General features: G+C 37.6%; 1 protein-coding gene across 3 annotated transcripts in view; it reads right to left on the bottom strand.

Annotated features, from left to right (window-relative positions):
* FMN2 (formin 2) overlaps positions 1–19,963 on the bottom strand; it is a 169,886-nt gene that overhangs the window by 140,385 nt on the left and 9,538 nt on the right. For all 3 annotated transcript variants that reach the window (XM_057363968.1, XM_057363967.1, XM_057363969.1), the window contains exon 2: positions 13,952–15,942. In XM_057363968.1, coding sequence (XP_057219951.1) covers positions 13,952–15,890 — 1,939 coding nt within the window. In that variant the 5' untranslated portion in view covers positions 15,891–15,942. The remainder of the gene's footprint in view (positions 1–13,951; positions 15,943–19,963) is intronic.

Genomic DNA, 19,963 nt, shown 5'->3' with positions numbered 1-19,963 from the left:
AAAAAACAACCCAAAAAACCAAATTTATAGAAAGGATAACAAACATTTCACTGAAAGGGAAATAAGGAGATAAATCCTAACAAAAGAAAGTGTGTTCATACTCGAGAATGTGACTCATTCCCTCATAACACCATGACATGCACTGCAGGTCCTGGTGGATGGAGTCACTGTGCCACTCCTGTTCCTGACAGGACTGTAGTTATTCTGCAAGGGATAACTGCATTTGAAAGCCACCACTGACCAAGAGGCAGTTCCTCCCTAGTTAAAGGCATCTGATGTTTCCCTTTTACCTCATGAAGAGAGACTAACCACTATAGCAGAAGCATTTCAGCTGCTGAATGTGCTCGAGCCTCACTGCCCTCTGACCCCACCCATGCCTCCACTGATGCTGATTTAAGAGAATTTGTGAAGCAGCAGAATCATGTTAAAAATTCAGGGCACAATGAAGGTTGTGTTTTTGTTAGGTTTAGCAAAACACCCCTTTAGCATTCTACCCCCCAGGCTTTTAACTGCTGTTACTTTGAACCATAAATGGCGTGCCCACATCCCATCTACCTGCACTACACAGCAGAATTCATTCAGGCTAAAATTACTCTGTATCTATATTGACTGTACAATGTTAATCCCTGCATCAATATGCTATCATAGCCATATTTAATGCATATGTTAAATTTCAGTCAACTACGATTTTGATTATAATTTTACATTGTTAGTTTATAAATAAAATGCAGCATTGACATATTTTGGATTCAGACACCTTAATCACCTAATTTTCATAACTTACATGAGTTAATACCTTCAAGAGTTGAAGATGTTTGCAAATAAACTGGAATAATTAAATATTAAATTATTACTCATTTATCAAATGATCAGCTGATTTCTGCTAGAGGATTAAATGGAATGGCAAAGAATTTCTCTTGACTGCTTTCACCTGCCAGAAAAACTGTAAAAACTAAAATTAAAGATCTGTGAGATCTTTTTTTTTCCCTACGAGATTAAATTACCACTTTTCCTATTTAAAACAATGTTTCTTCCTAGAAATCCCAGGTCATGAAGTTTCTGAACTTTGTTTTCTGTTAATATGGCAAGGGATGAGAAGCATACTAAATTTTGAATTAGACAAGAACTGCAGCTGGGTTTCAGTCTTACATCAAATCAGTATTCTGATAATTCTGCCAAAAATTTTCAAAAAGTAAGATGACTCTAAAATCAGAAGTTATTTTTAGAAGCTTAGAAGGACTTATTGAATCCTAGCAAGGAATGAAAAGACTTTCAATTTTTTTCTCTTGCAAAGAATACACAATTAATCAATTAAAAAAATGAGAATATGAAATTAATTTTGGAAGCATCAGGTATTCTGGCTATCTGTGGTTATTTTGTTTTACTTTACCTACTGTGATTCAGCATGTCTTCTGGCTCAGCTTCCAAATTCCACGCTCCCCATATCTACATCATCTGCCTCTTTCTCCTATTCCCATGAAGATGAAACTATTGAGATTGTCACCTTCTGTATGACACAACAAATCTTCATCCAATCCCTCTGACCAAGAATTGAACACCACTGTTCATGGAAGCCACCCCTGTAGAACAAGTAAACTATTCACTGCAGAATGAAAATTCACAAGTTCCTGTATGGTTCCCATTCATACCCTCTCCTGTATGAAAAATGTGGGAATTTGTATTCTTAAATGACCATTTTTAACTTTAGATTTAATGTAATCATATTTACTCAAATACAAGTGGGAGAGAGACTTGTTTCCCCACCAAAACGCTTTCTACAAATATTAATTAGTGTAATGATGGTATGTGGCAAAATATAAACTGTATTATATAAGATATAATAATTTCATATAATAATCCCACTCAGTACTGGCCTGACACAGCCACAGATTCTCCCTTTACCTGGAAAGGTGTCTCTGTGTATATACTACAACTCCTTTCATGTGGCAATGACTGTCACAGACCTTTTTCTATCAGTTCTGATAATGTGAGCTACTTTATCTGTCATGACCTGGCAGAAGAAGTTMTCTGTTTCAGATGGAAACACATTTGGTCTATTATAATTACCTTGTATTCCAGGGCAACATTTTTATTCCTCAAGCAGACAATAAAAATATGGATCTGTGCTCTTCTGAAGTAGTTATTGAATGTTGAAAGCATGATCAGTATTGTCCACAGAGAAATACAAGCAAATCCTGACTCAATGAATTCAATCTTTTATATGCTTTTCAAAGAGCTACAAGGTGAGCAAGAAAATCCTTAAGTAGCAATATCATGAAAATGTTGTTAGCTTTGAATTTGCTTGATTATTGAGGCGAGGAACAGGCATGAATGCAAGAGACAGTTGGAAGAAAAGTAGTCATAGTACTGAAAACACACACATGCACTGAGGCACTGCACTACAGCAGGGCTTGCAATAATGTTTCCCCGAGGATCTTGCTGTTATAACCTCACATTTATCTTTAAAGATGTGTCTTCTATCCTCCTTACGCTTGATTTGCAAAAGCCAGGGAGAACAGCTGTCAGTGAGCACCAGTTGAGACTAATGACTGAAATGAGTTATACTCCAAAAGCTCTCCCTTCTGCCAGTCTCGATGATTCTCTCTCTGAACCACCAGAGGATCACACCACACTTCATCGTTAGCACAGCAGTTGGATCAGCCCATCTTAACCTACACACACTGGAGACAGACTTTATTTCTTCCTTATGTGGAGTGAACGGCATCAGTGTAACACCAGTTCTGAACACCCTATGCAATTACCTCAAGGGTTAACTCGACTTGTGCAAACACTTACTTACATCTTCAAAAACTGAAATCTACTTGCTGCCTTTTCCCAGTTTACTCCTTTTTTGTCCATTTTAGTAAGATCAGAAATGCTCAGACAGCAAAGAGATTTCTTCAGCTTTACAGCCAAATATACCATAGGCCTTGTTCTATTTTTGGGAGACAGTACAGGAAATAAAGGAAGAGGAAGAAGAAAAGGACAAAATGGTGATTCTCCATTTATGTTTTCTATTCGTCTCACAAAATGTAAAAAGACAATTGTAATCTTACAGTTTCTCACTTAGAAAGAATCCCAATGACTAACATAGTTTTATAAACTCAAAAAAAAAAAAAAAAAATAAAAAATAGAGAAAATAGGAGGGGAAATAAAAAAAAAAAAAAGTTGCATTCAGAACTAATGAAATGCTCTTCTTCGGCTATCTGCTGTCCCATTTTAGAAAAAAGAAATGGAAGGAAGGAATGATTTGGACTATCTCCTTTTCTCACATGATGCCAGCAAGGGAGCAACTCACTCAGGCCTCAGTCATATCGCAAAGCACCTGACCAATGCAGCACCAAAAATGCCCCAGAACGGCAGAAGAGGACAAACATGTCAGAGACAGAAATACTGCAAAGATGTTAATCTTTTTAGCTGAGATAGTAATTGCTACTACATGTAATTTCTTAAATATTTTTCAGTACCAATTTACACATTCATCATATTTGCTCAGGCTATACAGCAAAATCTTAACGAACAATTTTTCAGGGGCAAATCAATCATGCTCCATTTTCACCTTTTTTGCTGTTCAATGTGCTTYACCAGGTCTCGAATATTGTAAGTACACTAATATTTTACATATTAAATTAATACCTCAATCAAAAGTATTAAAGTTCTTTAATTTTTTGCCTTTCATTTCATAATCTTTTCCAATTTCCAGTTTTTCAGCTAACCTGTACCACTCAGCCTAGATATAATGTGCAACATATGACTGCTGAGAAAGAACAGGTTTTCCAAGATGCACATGGAACCTGGGGAATAAAAAAGAACTAGACATTGGTATTCTAGACATCTTTTCTTCAAATAACAAGCCCGAGTACTGAATAAGTGCATTTTAAATATGCATTTGAGGTAAAGTAGCAATTTAATTTTGTCTGGTTTTGCCTGAAAACTGACCTGGAAGATTATGCCCAATGTTCCATTATTAGAAACTTCATTTATTGTTTTTCACTGAAGAGTTTCTAATCCTCTTCTGATTTAGATTGGTAAACTGTTCTAGATTTCTCATCCTGTGAGTTTGCTTTAGCGGCTTTTTTTCTGGGTGGTTTTTTTTTTTTTTTTGGGTTTTTTTTTTTTTTTTTTTTTTTTTTTTTTTTTTTTTTTTTTTTTTTTTGTTTTTTTTTTTTTAAGGGATTGAATCTTTATTGAGAGATACTTTCCTGAAATCATGTGACAGCTTTCTCACAGCCTGGTTACATAAAATGTGGAAACCTACTAAACAACAGGCCTGCACACAAAATATAATTTCATGACAAAATGAAAAAACAAATCCTTCTACTATAGATAAACACAAAATAAAATATGTTTTAAGTCTAATTTCCAGGCAACATAAACCTTAAATAACAAAAAAATAACAAAACAGGTCAAGGGCTAGGGCACAAATTGCTATAATGCTATCAAATATATTTCCTTTCTTTCTTAGTGTGATAGCTGATCTCTGCTTTTGCTGGTTGTATAAAAGCATATGTTTCTAACAGGAAAAAACCCTACAGATGTTATATATTGATACATTTATGTATTTCTATTGTATATGATCATATTATACATAAAATATTTATTATTTTTCATATATATATATATATAATATATTCTAGTATTTAGAACATTAAAAAAGTTAAGAATGTATGGAAATACCCAAGAAGACTGTCCTTTCCTCTCTGATGCTCTGCCTCCAGATTTCCTGGCTCTGTTCACATGGATGGTATGAACTAAACCCACACACCAATTTAAATTCAGAAGTCAAAGCAGAAAGCCTGTCTAAGCAAGAGAATTAAGGAAAAGACATATATCAACAGTATCTCCCTCATTCCCACAGTTTTCTATGTCTGCCTACATACAGCTCAATATAATTTCAAAGTCAGAAATATATATTTATTAAATTACAGTGAATAATGTATTGATTGAATACATTCATAGACTATTCAAATGACCAGAATAAAACTATCAATTATTAATTTCACATTTTTCAGTCCTGTACTTGATTGTCACAGTAAACACTGTGCTTTACTTTTGCCAAGGTGTCTGAATTTCTTGGCATCTCAATCTCCCTCCTTTGACATTTTCCCATCTCCTGCAGTACCCTTGTTTAGTGTTAAAATTTTTCCATTAAACTCTTCACTATCTCTAAGGATAGGACCACAGTACATCAACCCCTGTGCAACTCAAGCAAGTATTTTCCCCCTTATTTTAGCCCCACAATTCTCACTAATAATTAAAACAGATTCTGAGTTGTGTGGCTTTAATAAGCGTATCACTGAGATTTCAACTCAGCTAAGAACAAGCAACACATTGCACAGCAAAAGAAACAGCATGACACAATGCTAATTGCTTCAAGTGGTAGAGACATCCCAAAGAGAGCTAGGGAACACATGTGCACGCTCCCTTTTGGAAGCAGGGACATAAGCTGCCACTGGAAGAGAGTCCTGTCACTGCCCCCAGGGCCACCTCAATACATACAGGGCCAAAGTAGCACTGCATTCAGCTGGCCCTGAAACTCTTCCAGAAATGCCTTGATGGAAAAGGTGGAGGTCTGAAAAAATTTAAAAACATGAATGTCCAAAAATAAAGACAATAAAGAGAGATCACAGAATTAAATGTAGAAAAATCTACCCCAGAAAGGATGGTACAGTTTTCAGCCCTCTTCCACATCTCACTCTTTATCCATAGTATCCCTTTATTGAGCCAAGCAGCTGTATTTTGAAACAGCCTGTTCATTTGTGCTGGATATGAGACATGACAACACCACCAATTTCAGTACATACCCCAGTAGTCCATTATAAGATTACTTAAACACATATCATATTTCCACAAATCATGCTAGAAAGAGCAGAAGTATGTAAAAATCTAATTAATGCAGACCTTCATCCTGATGAATGAAATCCTAAGGTCAGTTCAGTTCCTAATTTTGAAATTTGTGTCTGAATATAGAAGGACAAAAGTTTAATGAAAATTTTACTCTGTAGTGAAAATGTCAAGTCCTACAAGTGCTATGGTCAGGACAAAGGTCAGGATGAAGGTCTGTTCTTGTGTTAATTATGTAATCAACTTCCACAGCCTGACTGAGCCCATTAATCACAGCACTAGGGGGAAGCAGAGCAAAGTGATGCTGTTCCTCTGGTGGCAGTGAAGTAATATGACAAATTCCCTTATCTAAACCAGGAATTTTCCCTTACTCCCACCAGGAATTTTCTTCTTTGGATAAATGATTTGCAGTGTCACCATTTTGTACGGAAATGCAGATGAATGCCTCCTTACCATTCTTGTGTTGTCTAGAAAGTAGCTGCAAACATGATGAAAATTGGCTTGATTATTTGCAATAACAATATTTTAATTTTTATAGAAAACAGGTATTATAGCTTTGCCATCAGCAGAGCTCCTAAATATATCAAAATATTTCTGATGGGCTGTGACAGTGCTTTCAGCATTCTTCCAGATTAGCAAGTCTGCAAAGCACTTTGTCTCCCTAAYTTGAACATAAGCTCCTTGAAATTTTGCTTTCATGGTGACTAAGATTTTACACCTTTCCCCCACAGTGAATTTTCTTGCATATGACATATGTATAACAGGATAAGCTGAGACAGAATATCAAACTATTATTTATCCCTACCTTTTGCTAATGTCATTTATAAATGTCATTTAGTGACGTGTATATGAAACATATATGGTAAAAGGTACGAATACATCTTTCAGAAGCTTCCATGTATTAACTTTCAGAAGCAGRTTTAAAAATATTTTTAAATACCAGACAATTCCTCAACTATGATATAGCAGTGGTTCACAATACAAAATATCTTTCAAAAATATAAACAAGATGCACCCTCCCACAGCATTAAATGGCATTAAAAACCATGTCCTGCCACCTTGATTTCTCTTCAGGTTCTAATGCAATATTCTGTAATATGTGYATTACAGAAGTACATTTATAAAGCTTCCCTAATTACTGAAATTTATTATGAAGGAGAATTTCTACGTGTCCATCTACCAAATCTTTTAGGCACCATATGCATCTTTGGCAAATTTCATACTGTGTTTTCCAGGTCCTTAGCTTCCTCTCAGCAAGCATTACATTCTGTCCATCTTTACCCTTTTAGTTTCTGTGGTGATTTGTGATGTGAAGGCAGCATTCTGTGCCAGGTTCTCACAGACTGCTGGACGGCCACAATTCTTTCTGTCTAGATCATTAAAGTAAGAAGCTGATCTGATGTCTTTTTGGGCATGAATTACTAACATCTTTTGTCAGTCTGAACTGATACACACTATTCCTTGCAACCCAATTTTGTAAAACTTCTTTATTTTCACCAGTTCAACGTTTTAGTCCACATTCAATGCACTCTCTACCTTAGAATAAATATAAGTGCGTGCTCAAGCAGCCACAAAGTTACAAGACACAACTGAACCAAACTAGGAAGCCTTTAAAGAAGGGCACAAATAACACATTTCATTCAATCTATTAATTAGCTCCCAGGCATGCCTTAGCTTGCTTTCTCCTCCAGGACCTGTGTTTCCAAGGTCTGGTAATCTCCAACTTCAATAACTGCCTTTTAATATTTATCAGGATGTAGAAAAGCTCTTTGTATCCAATAAACAAAAGCCAGCAAGATGAAGAAAGGGAAAAGCAGAAAATTAGAACTGTATTGCATAAAAATGAAAACTAGACATGCACATATATATGTTTGGGCAGATATGTTCTTCTAGACCTCATCTGAAGAAAACGTAGAAGCACAACTCCCTTGCTGTAACTGGACCTTTATGCTCTTTCACTGATGTAACCAAATATTTCCCTCAACAATTTCTCATAATTTATTTTTTGACTCTTAGCATGAGTCTTAAGCACGATGTTAACATTTTTGACTCTTCAGCATGACAAAATAGCACTTGGATACACAACCTCTATTATGAAGGCAATGTTTTGGTTTTGTTTTTCTTTTTAATGAAAACCACCTTTTCTTCCATAACTTTTAAGAGATGTTAGTGTATTTAATTATTGTGATACTGCAGCATAGATTTCTTTCTTACAGTGATTTTTTTTCTTATCAKTGCAAGGAAGAAGAAAAGATAGGAGTCACTTTTTCCCTAGTACATGCTATCTCTGTGTCTTCAAGAGACATCTGAGCCAGATCCCGGCATCAAATAAATTCTAGAATGAAAGGTGCCTTCTTTAATTAGTTCCACAGGAAGGTTATCTGTGTTTTCTCCTGATTTAAATTCACACCAGGTTCAGAGCTCTGGCACTCCTGATAACTTTCATATAGATCCCAAGACCAAAAAATTTGCACTTATACTGACAAATAAGAATGTCTCAATATTCCTCATTTGTGACTAGGCTCTCCTGCCACTGTTCAGCTGTATACATCAAGACATCAAAAAGATTAAATTCTCAAGATGTATGCACTTCTATATTTATATATTTACATTTAACTTTCAATAAGTTATATAAGTTTTAACAACTTGAGATGTTTACCCACAATCTCATAACCACTGCTTCTTACTGTTGCAAACCCACTAACTCACTTAACAGTTTTACTGCTATGCAAATACAGATGGAAGAAGTCATGATATGTATTTATCTGAGAATAAAAGAAGGTTTTATGTTTTCAGAAAACATAACCCCCTTCCTGGTCAGAAAGCCTAGCTATTTCCATCAGTGTGAAGGATGCATTATGGACAGCATATAGAAATATGGATAAAAGGAGCAACTGGTTTGTTTTGTTTTTTTTTTTTTTTTTAACTCAAGGCAACACAGATCAGCTCGTTGTCCCTAACTTTCTTCACATGAACTACAATGTAGGAATGCAGGAAGCTGCTGCTGCTTAGAGAAAATAATAGCATGACACAGCTCCTGAACCCACTTGCCTTTTCTAAAGCCTTTAATGAAATGCAACTGGCCTTCTATTATCATATGAAGAGGCAGGAATGAAGCGACTGAAAGTGAAGTCCTCACATCCTTCCATCACCTTCCTTTCAAAGCTTCTTTCTGATTCTGCCCTGCTCCCCATGTACCAACTCACCCCATTCCCAAAAAAGATCAACTGCATACATAGAAAGATTCTGGAAACTTGCAGTCCAGCTAACTGCTACAGAATGATGTTTTCAAATGTACSTAAAAATAACCAAAGCTGCAGTCACCCACACCTACACATATACGGTTCATCACCACTATGCCTTATGTAAGCTCAAATTTTGGCAGAAGTAGTTCATAAGCAATACACTTAGCCATACCCTGAACTTGGTTAAAACATTAAATAAGGAAAGTATCTTGGGTAATTAGTATTTTTGAATTTTCTATCACTATGATTCACTTTAGAACTTAATCTCTCACATACAGACAGCCTAAAATATCCCTAGAATCGCTTTTCAATTCCAAATTTGTTTTTCTTCAGACACAACAATTGCCTGTTTCAGGAAATAGAGAGTGTTTTTCTGCAAATAAGAGTTCTACGCAGAGTTTTGGGCTTTTTTAAATAGACAAACCACGCCCCAAGCTATTAATAAATACATATTTAAAAAAATAATAAAGCACAATTACATCCTAAAAATATAACCAAACTCCACATTACTATTCCCACTGTAAGAATCCCCTGCTCATTTCACRGAAATTAAGTCAGTGAAGCATACAATGAGTTTTACTGGTCAGTTCCAGACAGATCTGTTGTGTGATGAATATTATAGTGATACGGTGTCACAGAACCAAACAGAGCTGTGTGGGCCTTCAGCTAAAAACTGTCCCTTTTTCTTTCTCTTTTGCACCCCAAAAAAGACCATCAGGCCACCAAGACCACACATTGCTACCCCAGACCTGTGTCAGGCTGTCAGTCATACCTCAGAACAGGGCTGCCGCTCAGAATGTAGTTGCCCAATAGACAGAGCCACTAAATCCCATGACCAAAACCTGCAACTCCCAATGAAGCTCTAGATAATGATCAAAGTTTTAAGAATGAGATCCCATCAAAACTAGCCCATGGCAGCACTGAATTCCAGTGAAATTACTCATATTGCTCCAAATCCCTATTGCAGTGCTGGCACAGTAACATTAAAGAAACTTATCAGCATTCAGAAGTCTTTCAATAACATATTTGAGCCCGTATTTCATTTTCAAAAACATTTTAGTATATTTGAAATGCACTATTGGCATCTTCCCCCCTTCCTCCCTTTTTTTGTGTGTACTAGGCAAAAAGAGGAGGATCTTTCCCTTCAGATGCTCGCTAGCAGCACTCGGGGTAGCGTGTGATCACACACCACATGTAGAGTTGCTGTTGGGCAGCTCCCTTGGTTAGAGAAGGCTGCACCCATCTGATAAAAGAATCATTTGTTTTACTGCTAACAAACACCATCAGTGAAACAGCAAACCATAAGTAATCCTAAATAACAGCTGCATGAGAAACAGTCTGCTCAGGATGCCAACAGATACAAATCCATATTGTGTGCATCATCACATGAATGAGAAAGAAAAAAAGCCCTGATAAAGCATTTAAAAATATCTAATTTATCTCTCAGACACAAACTTTGATCCAATTTTTTCAAGTTTTCACATACTTATGTATACTAAGGCCTTTGTATATGCCTGTAGACACTGCACTGGAAATGCAAGCGGGAAGATGACATTAGCCCAGCACAGAAGTGAAGTGGCATTTTTAAGAATTGTGGGAATCAGAACACAGACATGAATACACAAGCACAGTACTGGCTTCAGGTTTTGTTTTATGGCAACCGGGACTTTTTGTTTGTCTCCTCTTTACACAAAGAGGAAGAGAACAAATAGTAATCTGCAGAGAGATTTAATGATAAATGATGTGCTTGAAAGAGCTTCAAACAGCAAGTGTGTTACAACCAGCCAACAGAGATTAGAAGGGGCATGGGATTGTCTGGGTCAGGTTTAATTACCATCTGGAGCAGCTGATGGGACTCATTCAATTTATGTAAAAGACACCCTTATTAATTCCTCTGCACTCACTGCACCTCAAACTAATGCAAGGATGACATCCTTTTTACTAAATCTATCTATTGGCTCTTTCATTTCAGTTATGTTAATGTTTGGAAACAGCAATTTCATTTTCCCACCAAGATACTCTCTTCACATTAGTGCAAATCATTCACTGCTACACACCAAAGTGGAAGAACTAACTCTTGTGGAGCTCTTGTCCTCCTGGGACCATGATATAAAAGCCATGACTCCACTGTGGATTGGGTAATCTAGAGCTTAGATTACCCAATTACTGTCACTGCAGTAATTCAGTGTAATTACTGTCACTGCAAATTCAAATACAGCTGTCCTCATCAAAAAAGAAATAGATCCAATGCCTGAAATACAAAATGCCCAGAAACTTGTCCACACCACATTCCTAAGCAATGCATCATATTCGAAATACTATACTTTCCCTGTTATATAAAGCAAAATCAAAATATGCAAAGACTCCCATTCAAGTTCTTGGTATCCATTTACATTTTACATTAGAGCAGTCTTAAAGAGTTCATATGGATCACTGTGAAAACCAAATGGCACACAGCCAACATGGTGCAAAAGTAGGCCAATCATCTGCATAGAACCTGCTGTCATTGAAATCGATGAAAAAGCATTGTGGAATATTTTACTTGATCCCAGTTAGAAATGCAGAACAACTCTGCAGTCACTGCACAGCAAAATGGGATTTAATGCTGTAGGCAAGAAGCTGTTTGGGTTTGGCTTTGGTTTGTTTTGGGTTTTTGTTTTTGTTTTGTTTTTTGTTTTTTTTTTTTTTTTTTTTTTTTTTTTTTTTGTTTTTTTTTTGTGCTAGAAATATCCCTCTATAAAGAATGGCATTTCTACAAGCCTGATGATAATCCCCCTAATCAATGTATATCTTGCATGCAAGTAAATACAACATTTTTCACAAATAGTATCAAATAGTACCACGGAAATTATTTAGCTGTGCAGAATGGCTTATTAAATAAGGCTTTTAGGCTCTTACAGCAATGGAAGTTTATGGGAATAGTAACGTGAAGTTTAATTTCCTTTTTCTATGTATACTAGTTGTTATTTTTAAATTCTTGAAAATTTTTAGCTTGTAAATACGTTTTTTTAAAACTCAGAATAGCCAAACAAATGAGTCATTTCCAGTTCCTCACTTTAAGCTTTTTTGCATGAACTGAAAGATATAATTGTCCTCTGCCTGCAAAGACAGCTGGTATATACATGCAAATGAGGGTCACTGTAATTTCCATACGAGATAGAACTACTGTTGCATTGGACACTGGTCCCTTCACAATAACACTCTAAAGCATTGGTGAGAGAAAAAACAAACCAAACCAAAAATTATTAGTAAGTAAATCAAAACCTTGTAAGGAAACACAAAAAAACTGTTTCCCAGGAAAAAAAAAAGTGTCTAAAAACACCCACCATGTTCTTGAAGTTTGCCATATAAAATTTATTTCCACCAAAAAGTCCAATTACTGATGTGACAAAATTTTTCTGAGTGGCTCATAAACTGTCAAATGATGACAGATTTTTTTAAAAATGTGCTTTTTATATGCTATAAATCTGAAAATTTTGAACACCTCAAATTGAAAAAGTTTAGGTAGGATGTCTGAAATTAAATCTGAGAACCAGGTAAAAGGGATTTAAAACACAAAAAAGATTCAGTTCACAGAGGGCTAGTCTCAGAGGGGACTGGCTTTTTCTGTGTTAAAAGAATTTAATTCTAATTTTCCAGAATGAAATTGGGGATTTTTGTTCAAGACTACTGAAGAATAAAAGCATTGTGATTTAAATCTAGAAAATAATGTTCCTTTCTTCATAAATCATACTCCTTTGTTTACTTTTCATAAATGCAGAAAAAATCTCACTCCATTTTTGCAAAGATATTGTATACGTGAATGATTACTTTGCTCGTGCATCTAGAACTGACTTCATTCAAAACAAAACTGATTTTATCTTATAACAGATGCTCTTTGGGTATGTTCTCTGTATTCTCTGAGTTCTACAGGATCCTTAAGTGAAAAGTATATGTAATAAATTCCTGAGTTTTCTCTGCATACATACCTCCTATGTGCAGAAGTGTCCCTATTTATATATACATTACCTTTATTAAGAAATTTCACGTGGGGGGAAGAGAAAAGGGGAAAAAAACCTCAGAGTGTAGGAAAATATAGCCATATACTCACACCATTTCACTTGTGAACTCTATTCCCATGTCTTTGTGACAGCACGCAAGCTGCGTAACAGGCAAGAGCACTTTACTGAAGGAGTCACCTCATGTAGCCTGAGCAGCAGCCTGCCACAGCTACCAAATATCACTACCCCCGATTTCCCTTCTCCCCTCCTGTTTTTGCTGCCTTTCAAGATACTAACATGGTTTTCTTCTCCTCCTTCACCCTCCTGAAGAGGAAAGTGGTTCCTTTATGTAGTGCTGTCCATCTGTGCTTGCATGGCTTTTTCTTTTTTGCACTAAGCAAATCCTCATCATTGCCTCAGCCTAACACCAGGTGTGGCTCTAATATGTTTACACTACATTAGAACAGCACCTAGCACAAGAAAACTCAAAACAGGATCCTGRTTACAGAAAGCTTTGCATTTGAAAGATCTATTTATGCAGAGAGCTGATCTGCCTACAACAGTAGGCTTTTAGCATTTTTCAACAAGAATAATTTAAGGAATTCAGCCTTTTCCTACAGGATGCAGACAAAGGAGACAAGTAGAAACAAAAACTTCAAAGAGTTATGCACTTCCTTTACTGGCAGTACTGCCCGACTAATGAAATTTGAACTGTGTTTGCAAGATCAGGCCTTGGATTTTAAAGCTGTCAGTACAAGGAAATATGATAATACATGCAAACTATTGCATGCAACGAATTGAAGTATTTTAAAAGTATTTTCAAAGCTGCTGTGGGAAAAAGAAACAAACAAAAGACAGGAACCCTTAATACATATCACTCACCTGAAAAGACATTGGGAAATATCTCTGTAGAAGCCTGGACCCCTGAGGACTTTCTTGACTGAGTCAAAGGCACTCTTTCTGTTTGAAATTTCTCTCTGAACCCCTTGTTCTCCAAATAGTCTGCAGAGCTCACCTTCTCTGTTATCTCGCTTTTGTGATTAGAGACCTCTTCTGTCCAGTCTGCAGAGCGACTTAACAAACCTGCCAAACTAGCAGACCTCTTCTTCTTGATTGAGACTTTTTCCTTTTTGTGGAAGGACTCCTGCCTCCTCGTGAAAAGCGGGCTCTGGGATGGGGAGGGAGAAGGTGAATGGTTGGGAGAACTCAGTTGTCTAGTTGTGGTTTTGATGTAACAAGGATTAATTAGGTAGGGCTTAAAACATCGGGAGCCAAGCATCGGACTGTCTGTTGCTCCTTGAGAGGACAAACTGCCATTTTTCATTTCCGTGGATAAACCGTTTTGCAGCCCCTCTTGACTGGCTGGCAGAGTGTGCTTCCCTTCCTGAGTCTCAGCTGCATGATAACGGCCTGCATCTGAAATACCACCCTCTGTTACTGAGCCCTGAAAATCAACAGCCTGCACTTCAGCAATTTCAGCCTCAGCATCTGCCACTGAAGTTGGAAGAGGCTGCGTGGAGCTGTGTGTCTCAGACCCATTTTCCACCACATTTCTGCTCAAACCATCTTGTAGTTCACTGGCTACAGCATCTACTCGGGCCCTGCGCTGCTCCTCACTCAATAGCTGACGTTCCTGTGTTTCAAGCACGCCGTTACCAGGAGAGTCCGTGCCATTGACCGCTTCTTTCGCTTCACATTCAGTCGCACGGGAGACGGGAACGCTTTCCACCGTCTCTGACACCGCTGGGAAAGCCCCCTCAGTGTCTGGGCTCCTCTCTTTGTCAGTGGTAGTTGCTGAAAAAAAACGTTCAAAATCCAAGGGGGTCGCTTGCGAATTAGCCATGTGTCGGCCCATTGTTGTGGTGGCAAGGTCCTCAGTTCCAGTGTTAATTGCCCCCTGCTGCTGCTGCTGCTGCTGCAGTCTAATAGCTTGCTGGATATCAGAAAGCAAATCCTCTTGTTCTGCAGCTGAATGGAAACTGTATATATCTGTATCGGAGCCAGAGCTGGTCCTTTGTCCATCCTGTGTCTCTGCAGCAGCTGGAACGGTTTCATTTCTGGTTTCAAAATGTTCAGCATCTGTGTCTGAGAGACCCCCTTCGTCTGCAGAGATGCTTATATCGGGAGTTTTGGCTACAATCGACTGAGTACTGTCCAGCTCTCCAGGCTGCAAGGCCTGGCTTTCCAAAACATCCTCCCGTGAACTGCTATTCCCATCTTTAGCCTTGGACAGATTTTTTCTGATCCTCAGATTAGAAAATACAGAGGGCCTGGAGTCCGACTTACCCTTCTTCTTCCCTGATTCGCTTCCTTTCACATGCTTCCCCAGTCCCCTTCTGCCTCCCGTTACCTTCTTTGTGCCGTCCGTATCCTTGGGCCCAGAGACATCTTCTCCTTCCTGCACATCACCTGTATTTTTCTTCAGCTTCCCATCTTGATTCCCCATGATTGTTCGCAGTGCAACACCTTTGGCAATCAAGCCATCCTCCCGGATCTCATTCCTCCGGCCTGCTGCGATCCCCTCTAGCGATCCAGGTTTGTTTTCGAGCGGTGGTGATGCAAGGGAAGCAAACGCTCGCTGTGCCTCTCTCCCATCTGCTGGAGCTGCCTTTTTGCATAATGTGCTGCTGGCGCTGGGCTCCGCCGGGACATGCTCAGTGCAGCACTGCGAGCCGCAGACAGCTCCTTCCAATGGCTGCTGCTCTCGGAGCTGCCTACTCTCCGGGCTTCTGCTGCTCTCTTGGTGCTTTAGGAAGGATTCTGTGAAAAGTGTTTCCTTTATAAAAGTAACTTCTTCTTCCACGGCTTTTATTGCCTGCATCGCAAGCTCAGCTTGTCACCAAATCATTTATAATTTTGGTACGTCCAAGTTCCTGAAGGAAAAGAGGGGGAAGAAAAGGAAAAGTTAAAACAAGTTTCTTTAATTACTCTGCAATTGCTCTGTGATTGTTTAAACAAATAAASTAAGAAACTTGGAAAGAGAAATATTACGATTATTTAATAGTTTATAAGGTGGTTAAGCATATGCTACTTTGACAGATTACACAGTACCTCTGGTGATTTATATACTTGCTTTTTAAAGTTCACCAAAAGAATAGAAAATTTTAAAAGGAGAGTCATTCTCAAAACAATAGATAATTTTAAAAGGAGAGTAATTCTCCTTTTAAAGTAGATAAAATAAAGATAATAAACAGAAAGTTCTTTCAACCGTTTTAAATTGTTGCATTTAAAATTCAAGGCATTGTAGTAATTTTGCTATAAAAAGCCTCCTACAATTTGTATTCTGAGAAGGTAGATATACTATTATTCTCAGGAGAATAAACTCATCAATATTAAAATGCATCACCATTGCCTTCCCTGATAAGAACATCTGGCATGCAACAAGATAAAACAAGCAAGAAATATAGCGGTATTCAAATTCAAATGAAAAAGATACACTAAAGTATTCCTCTATTTCACCCTGCATATTTAATAATTTATTTAGCTGCTGTCACTTGCTAATTTGGAAACTTGTGCAAAAGTTTTAATCAGTTGCTGCTTCTCTATCATTTTTGCTTTAGATGTGCAAGCACCACCTGTACATTTGTACACTTGTTGTACACTTGTACAGCATATTTCCTGAACTTCCAGGCAAATATTCCCTTCCACTTTTAAAATTTAGAATTAAAATAACTGAAATAGAAACAAAAAGGGCTTGAGGATGCCTAATTGCCAAGTTGGTTGAGTTCAGCAGTCTAATACCTTGGTTCAACACTAACCAAGTAATAATTAGATTTTCTGTTTGTAATTTACCATATCCAAACTCCTTGGTCTATTAGGTTCAGTTTCTATGAAAGACTTTATGTATTCCTCACAGCTATGAGTTTCCTTACTTGCAATTTCCCTTTCATCAGGGATTCCTTAAACCATTGCATCATTCCAGGGAAACACATTCCCAGCTGATCTAACTTTTACTTTTGGTGCCATTCCTGCTAGAGATTTCACTTCTTTCCTCTGCCTTAATATACAATAAGGCAGAATAAGGAGTATCATTCATATTTTAAAAATTATACAGACAGATAATTAAAAATTATCCCCCCCCGCCACAGACACACCCTATCTTTTTTTTTCAAAGATTTCTAAACACCTTTAGAAATCTAGTCTCTGTTTATAGTTCAATAATTGTTGTTATTAGATTTGTAAATAACACATGCAAATTAATTATTTCGAATTACCATCATTTTCCCCTTATGTTTCTTGGTCACTTTCTGCTCTGATGTAAGCACTGTCCCGAGGGGCTCAAGAATGAGAAACATTTTGCCTACAAAAACTTAAGTGTTTAATGTGGATCAGATGACTCAATGAGATTATTTGGGTTTTGGTTTTTTTTTTTGTTTCCCCTTATCTAACAAAGTTAAACATCTTTTTTTCCCCACTTTTAACATTAACAATTATAAATACACTAACAAGATCTAGTATAGCAAAACCTTCAAGAGCATGTTAAGTGATTCTGCTTTTTGACTCCATTCCTGCTTTTGTATTCTTTTATTCTACTTAGTTGAAGTATTTTACCTTTTGCATCATTATTAGGTATTTGCAAAAGGCTTTAGAAAGCACATATAATTTGAGTCCAACTGAAGATGCATGGTAAGAATTACTTAAGGCACAGCTTGAGAGAACCATAGTAGTAGAATAATACCTTGATGGGTATTTTCACTGACTAGAACTGACAAGGATCTGAGCCTTGATTACAATTGGAGTGCTTGTAGCTTTTAACCTCACTAAAAAAATTTTCCCACTAAAACCTACCAGAAATTAATGTACTGCAGGGGTAGTATAAAGACACAATGGACTGAATGTGTAAAAGAACTATAGAATCAGTGTAATCTTCTGAAATATTCTCTTTCCTTCCTTCTCTGTCCATTTCCCTGGCAGACCCTACACACTTCCATTTCAACTAACCAGCAGTGATTACTCTGCAAATTGTGTTGCAAAACCACGCTGTCAACAAAGGCAGGCTTATAGGAGAGTCAAGTTAAAGACCAGTCTCCATGTTTTAATTAGAAACAAGAAACATATTGAAACAGGTTTCAATCCTGTAGTTGCATTATTTCCTAGGAGTTTTCATACAGCCCATCCTGATGAGTAAATTYTTGTAAAAAATCCCCACATAATATATAGCCATAGAGATTACCCAAGTTTAAATATATTACACTAAATGTATTTTTTCCCAATCCCCACTTGTAATCCTAAAAGCAAAGAACTATTAGGAAAAAAAAAAAAAAAAAAAAAAAAAAAAAAAAAAAAAAAAAAAAAAGCCAAATCATAATCTATACAGGGTCTCTGAATGTGGTATCCTAACCACCTGAATGTGGTATCCTAACCACCATGATCTATACATGGAAGGAGCACCATCAAAATGGGCATATAGAGGTGAACATGCAAACATCATGTTTACATACATGTAAACATCAAAAATTTTCTTCTTTTTCCATGTAAGATACAGAATATAGGTTTAAATAAATTTTTTAAAAAGAGAAACATGAGGCAGAAATAAAATTACCCCACAGTGGCATTGATACATACAACTCAATCAACATTGTGGGAAACTACAAAAGGTTAACATTGTCCAAATATAAAAACAAATGATAATACTTTGGGGTCTGTTTATTCTCAGACACTCTCAGTTTCTAAAGAAAAACATGTTATCAAAAGTCAGCAAGGAACCAGAACACTTTGTCATCAGTGTAAGTTACATATTAAAGGCTAATAATGAATTCAATATTCTACACCAAAAAAGAGATACTTCCAACACACTAAATGGGGGAAAGAAAGGGATTTGGGTGCTCAAGAATGATATTCCATGTTTGAGAGTAATTGTAACTCGTTCTGAGTTGCTATAACTTATACTTAGCTCGCTATAGATTGTCAACAACTGAGGCAGGTCAGAGAGCCTGCGTGACTGCCTCGTTCAATATTTGCCAGTGCTCAGCCAAAACCACTGAGGGTGAGATTGTATGCATAGACCTGAGATCTCCTTCAGCTCTCACTCTCCTCCAAAGCCCAGGAAGTGCAAATGGCAGCAGACAGAGAGTCAAAACTTACAACTCAAGATGCATTGTCCTTTCATTGTTCCCTCCAGGGACCTCCACATTAACACACGCCTGTTAAAAACTTAAGACTCTTACAGGATTGTGATTATTTTAAAGATAGCTACCGTTTCCTACAGCCACCCTGGAAAGGTGAGCAGATCCTCCAGCATTGCCTGCCTTTGTCTTTGATCAGCTGGGAGGGGAAGCATAGCCCTTATTGCCCACACCTGGGTTTGGTAATCAGCCTCCTGAAGCACAGCCAAGGGCGAGTGCTGCTCGCCTGTCAGGGCAGGATTGATCCCTCCAATTCCTTACAAAAATGCTGGATGACCAGCTAGCATCCTAGTAGTTTGGAGCTATGGCAAACATAGACTGCCTGGAGGAAAAGAGGGGTGCTTAGGGGAGCCTGCTCTGAGGACACACAACTTTCTTGCGATAGATGAGTTTTCACCATGATTTACTGACATTTCATTCAGCTCCCAATAGCAGTTGTTGAACAAGTCCCACTAGAGTGAAGATAACACTTTGTTTCTGTCTCAGGCCATGCCTGCTGGAGGCCAAGCATCTGGGCAGGGTTAGGCTTCATCCACAGGACCCCAGGAAAGCATTTAATCCACAGGAGTGGTGTCAAGGCACAGAGGACCCGAAGCAGCATCCCGGCAGTGATGCTGCACCATCACCACTGTGTAGCAAAGACGTGGAGGGCAAAAAATGAGCTGTGCCACATCTCCCCATAGCACCCTGACCAGTGACAGGCTCTGTGCTCACAGCCAGCTCTTCCACTTGCTGTTCCAAGCAGTTGGAAATTTTTTTCAAGCGCTGC

Source organism: Malurus melanocephalus, unplaced genomic scaffold (genome assembly GCF_030028575.1).
Source record: "Malurus melanocephalus ecotype Western Australia unplaced genomic scaffold, MMel_1.1 scaffold_33, whole genome shotgun sequence".
Classification (NCBI taxonomy): Eukaryota; Metazoa; Chordata; class Aves; order Passeriformes; family Maluridae; genus Malurus; species Malurus melanocephalus.
The sequence above is the reverse complement of the archived record's forward strand: the minus strand, read 5'-3'. Positions and strand labels throughout refer to the sequence as shown.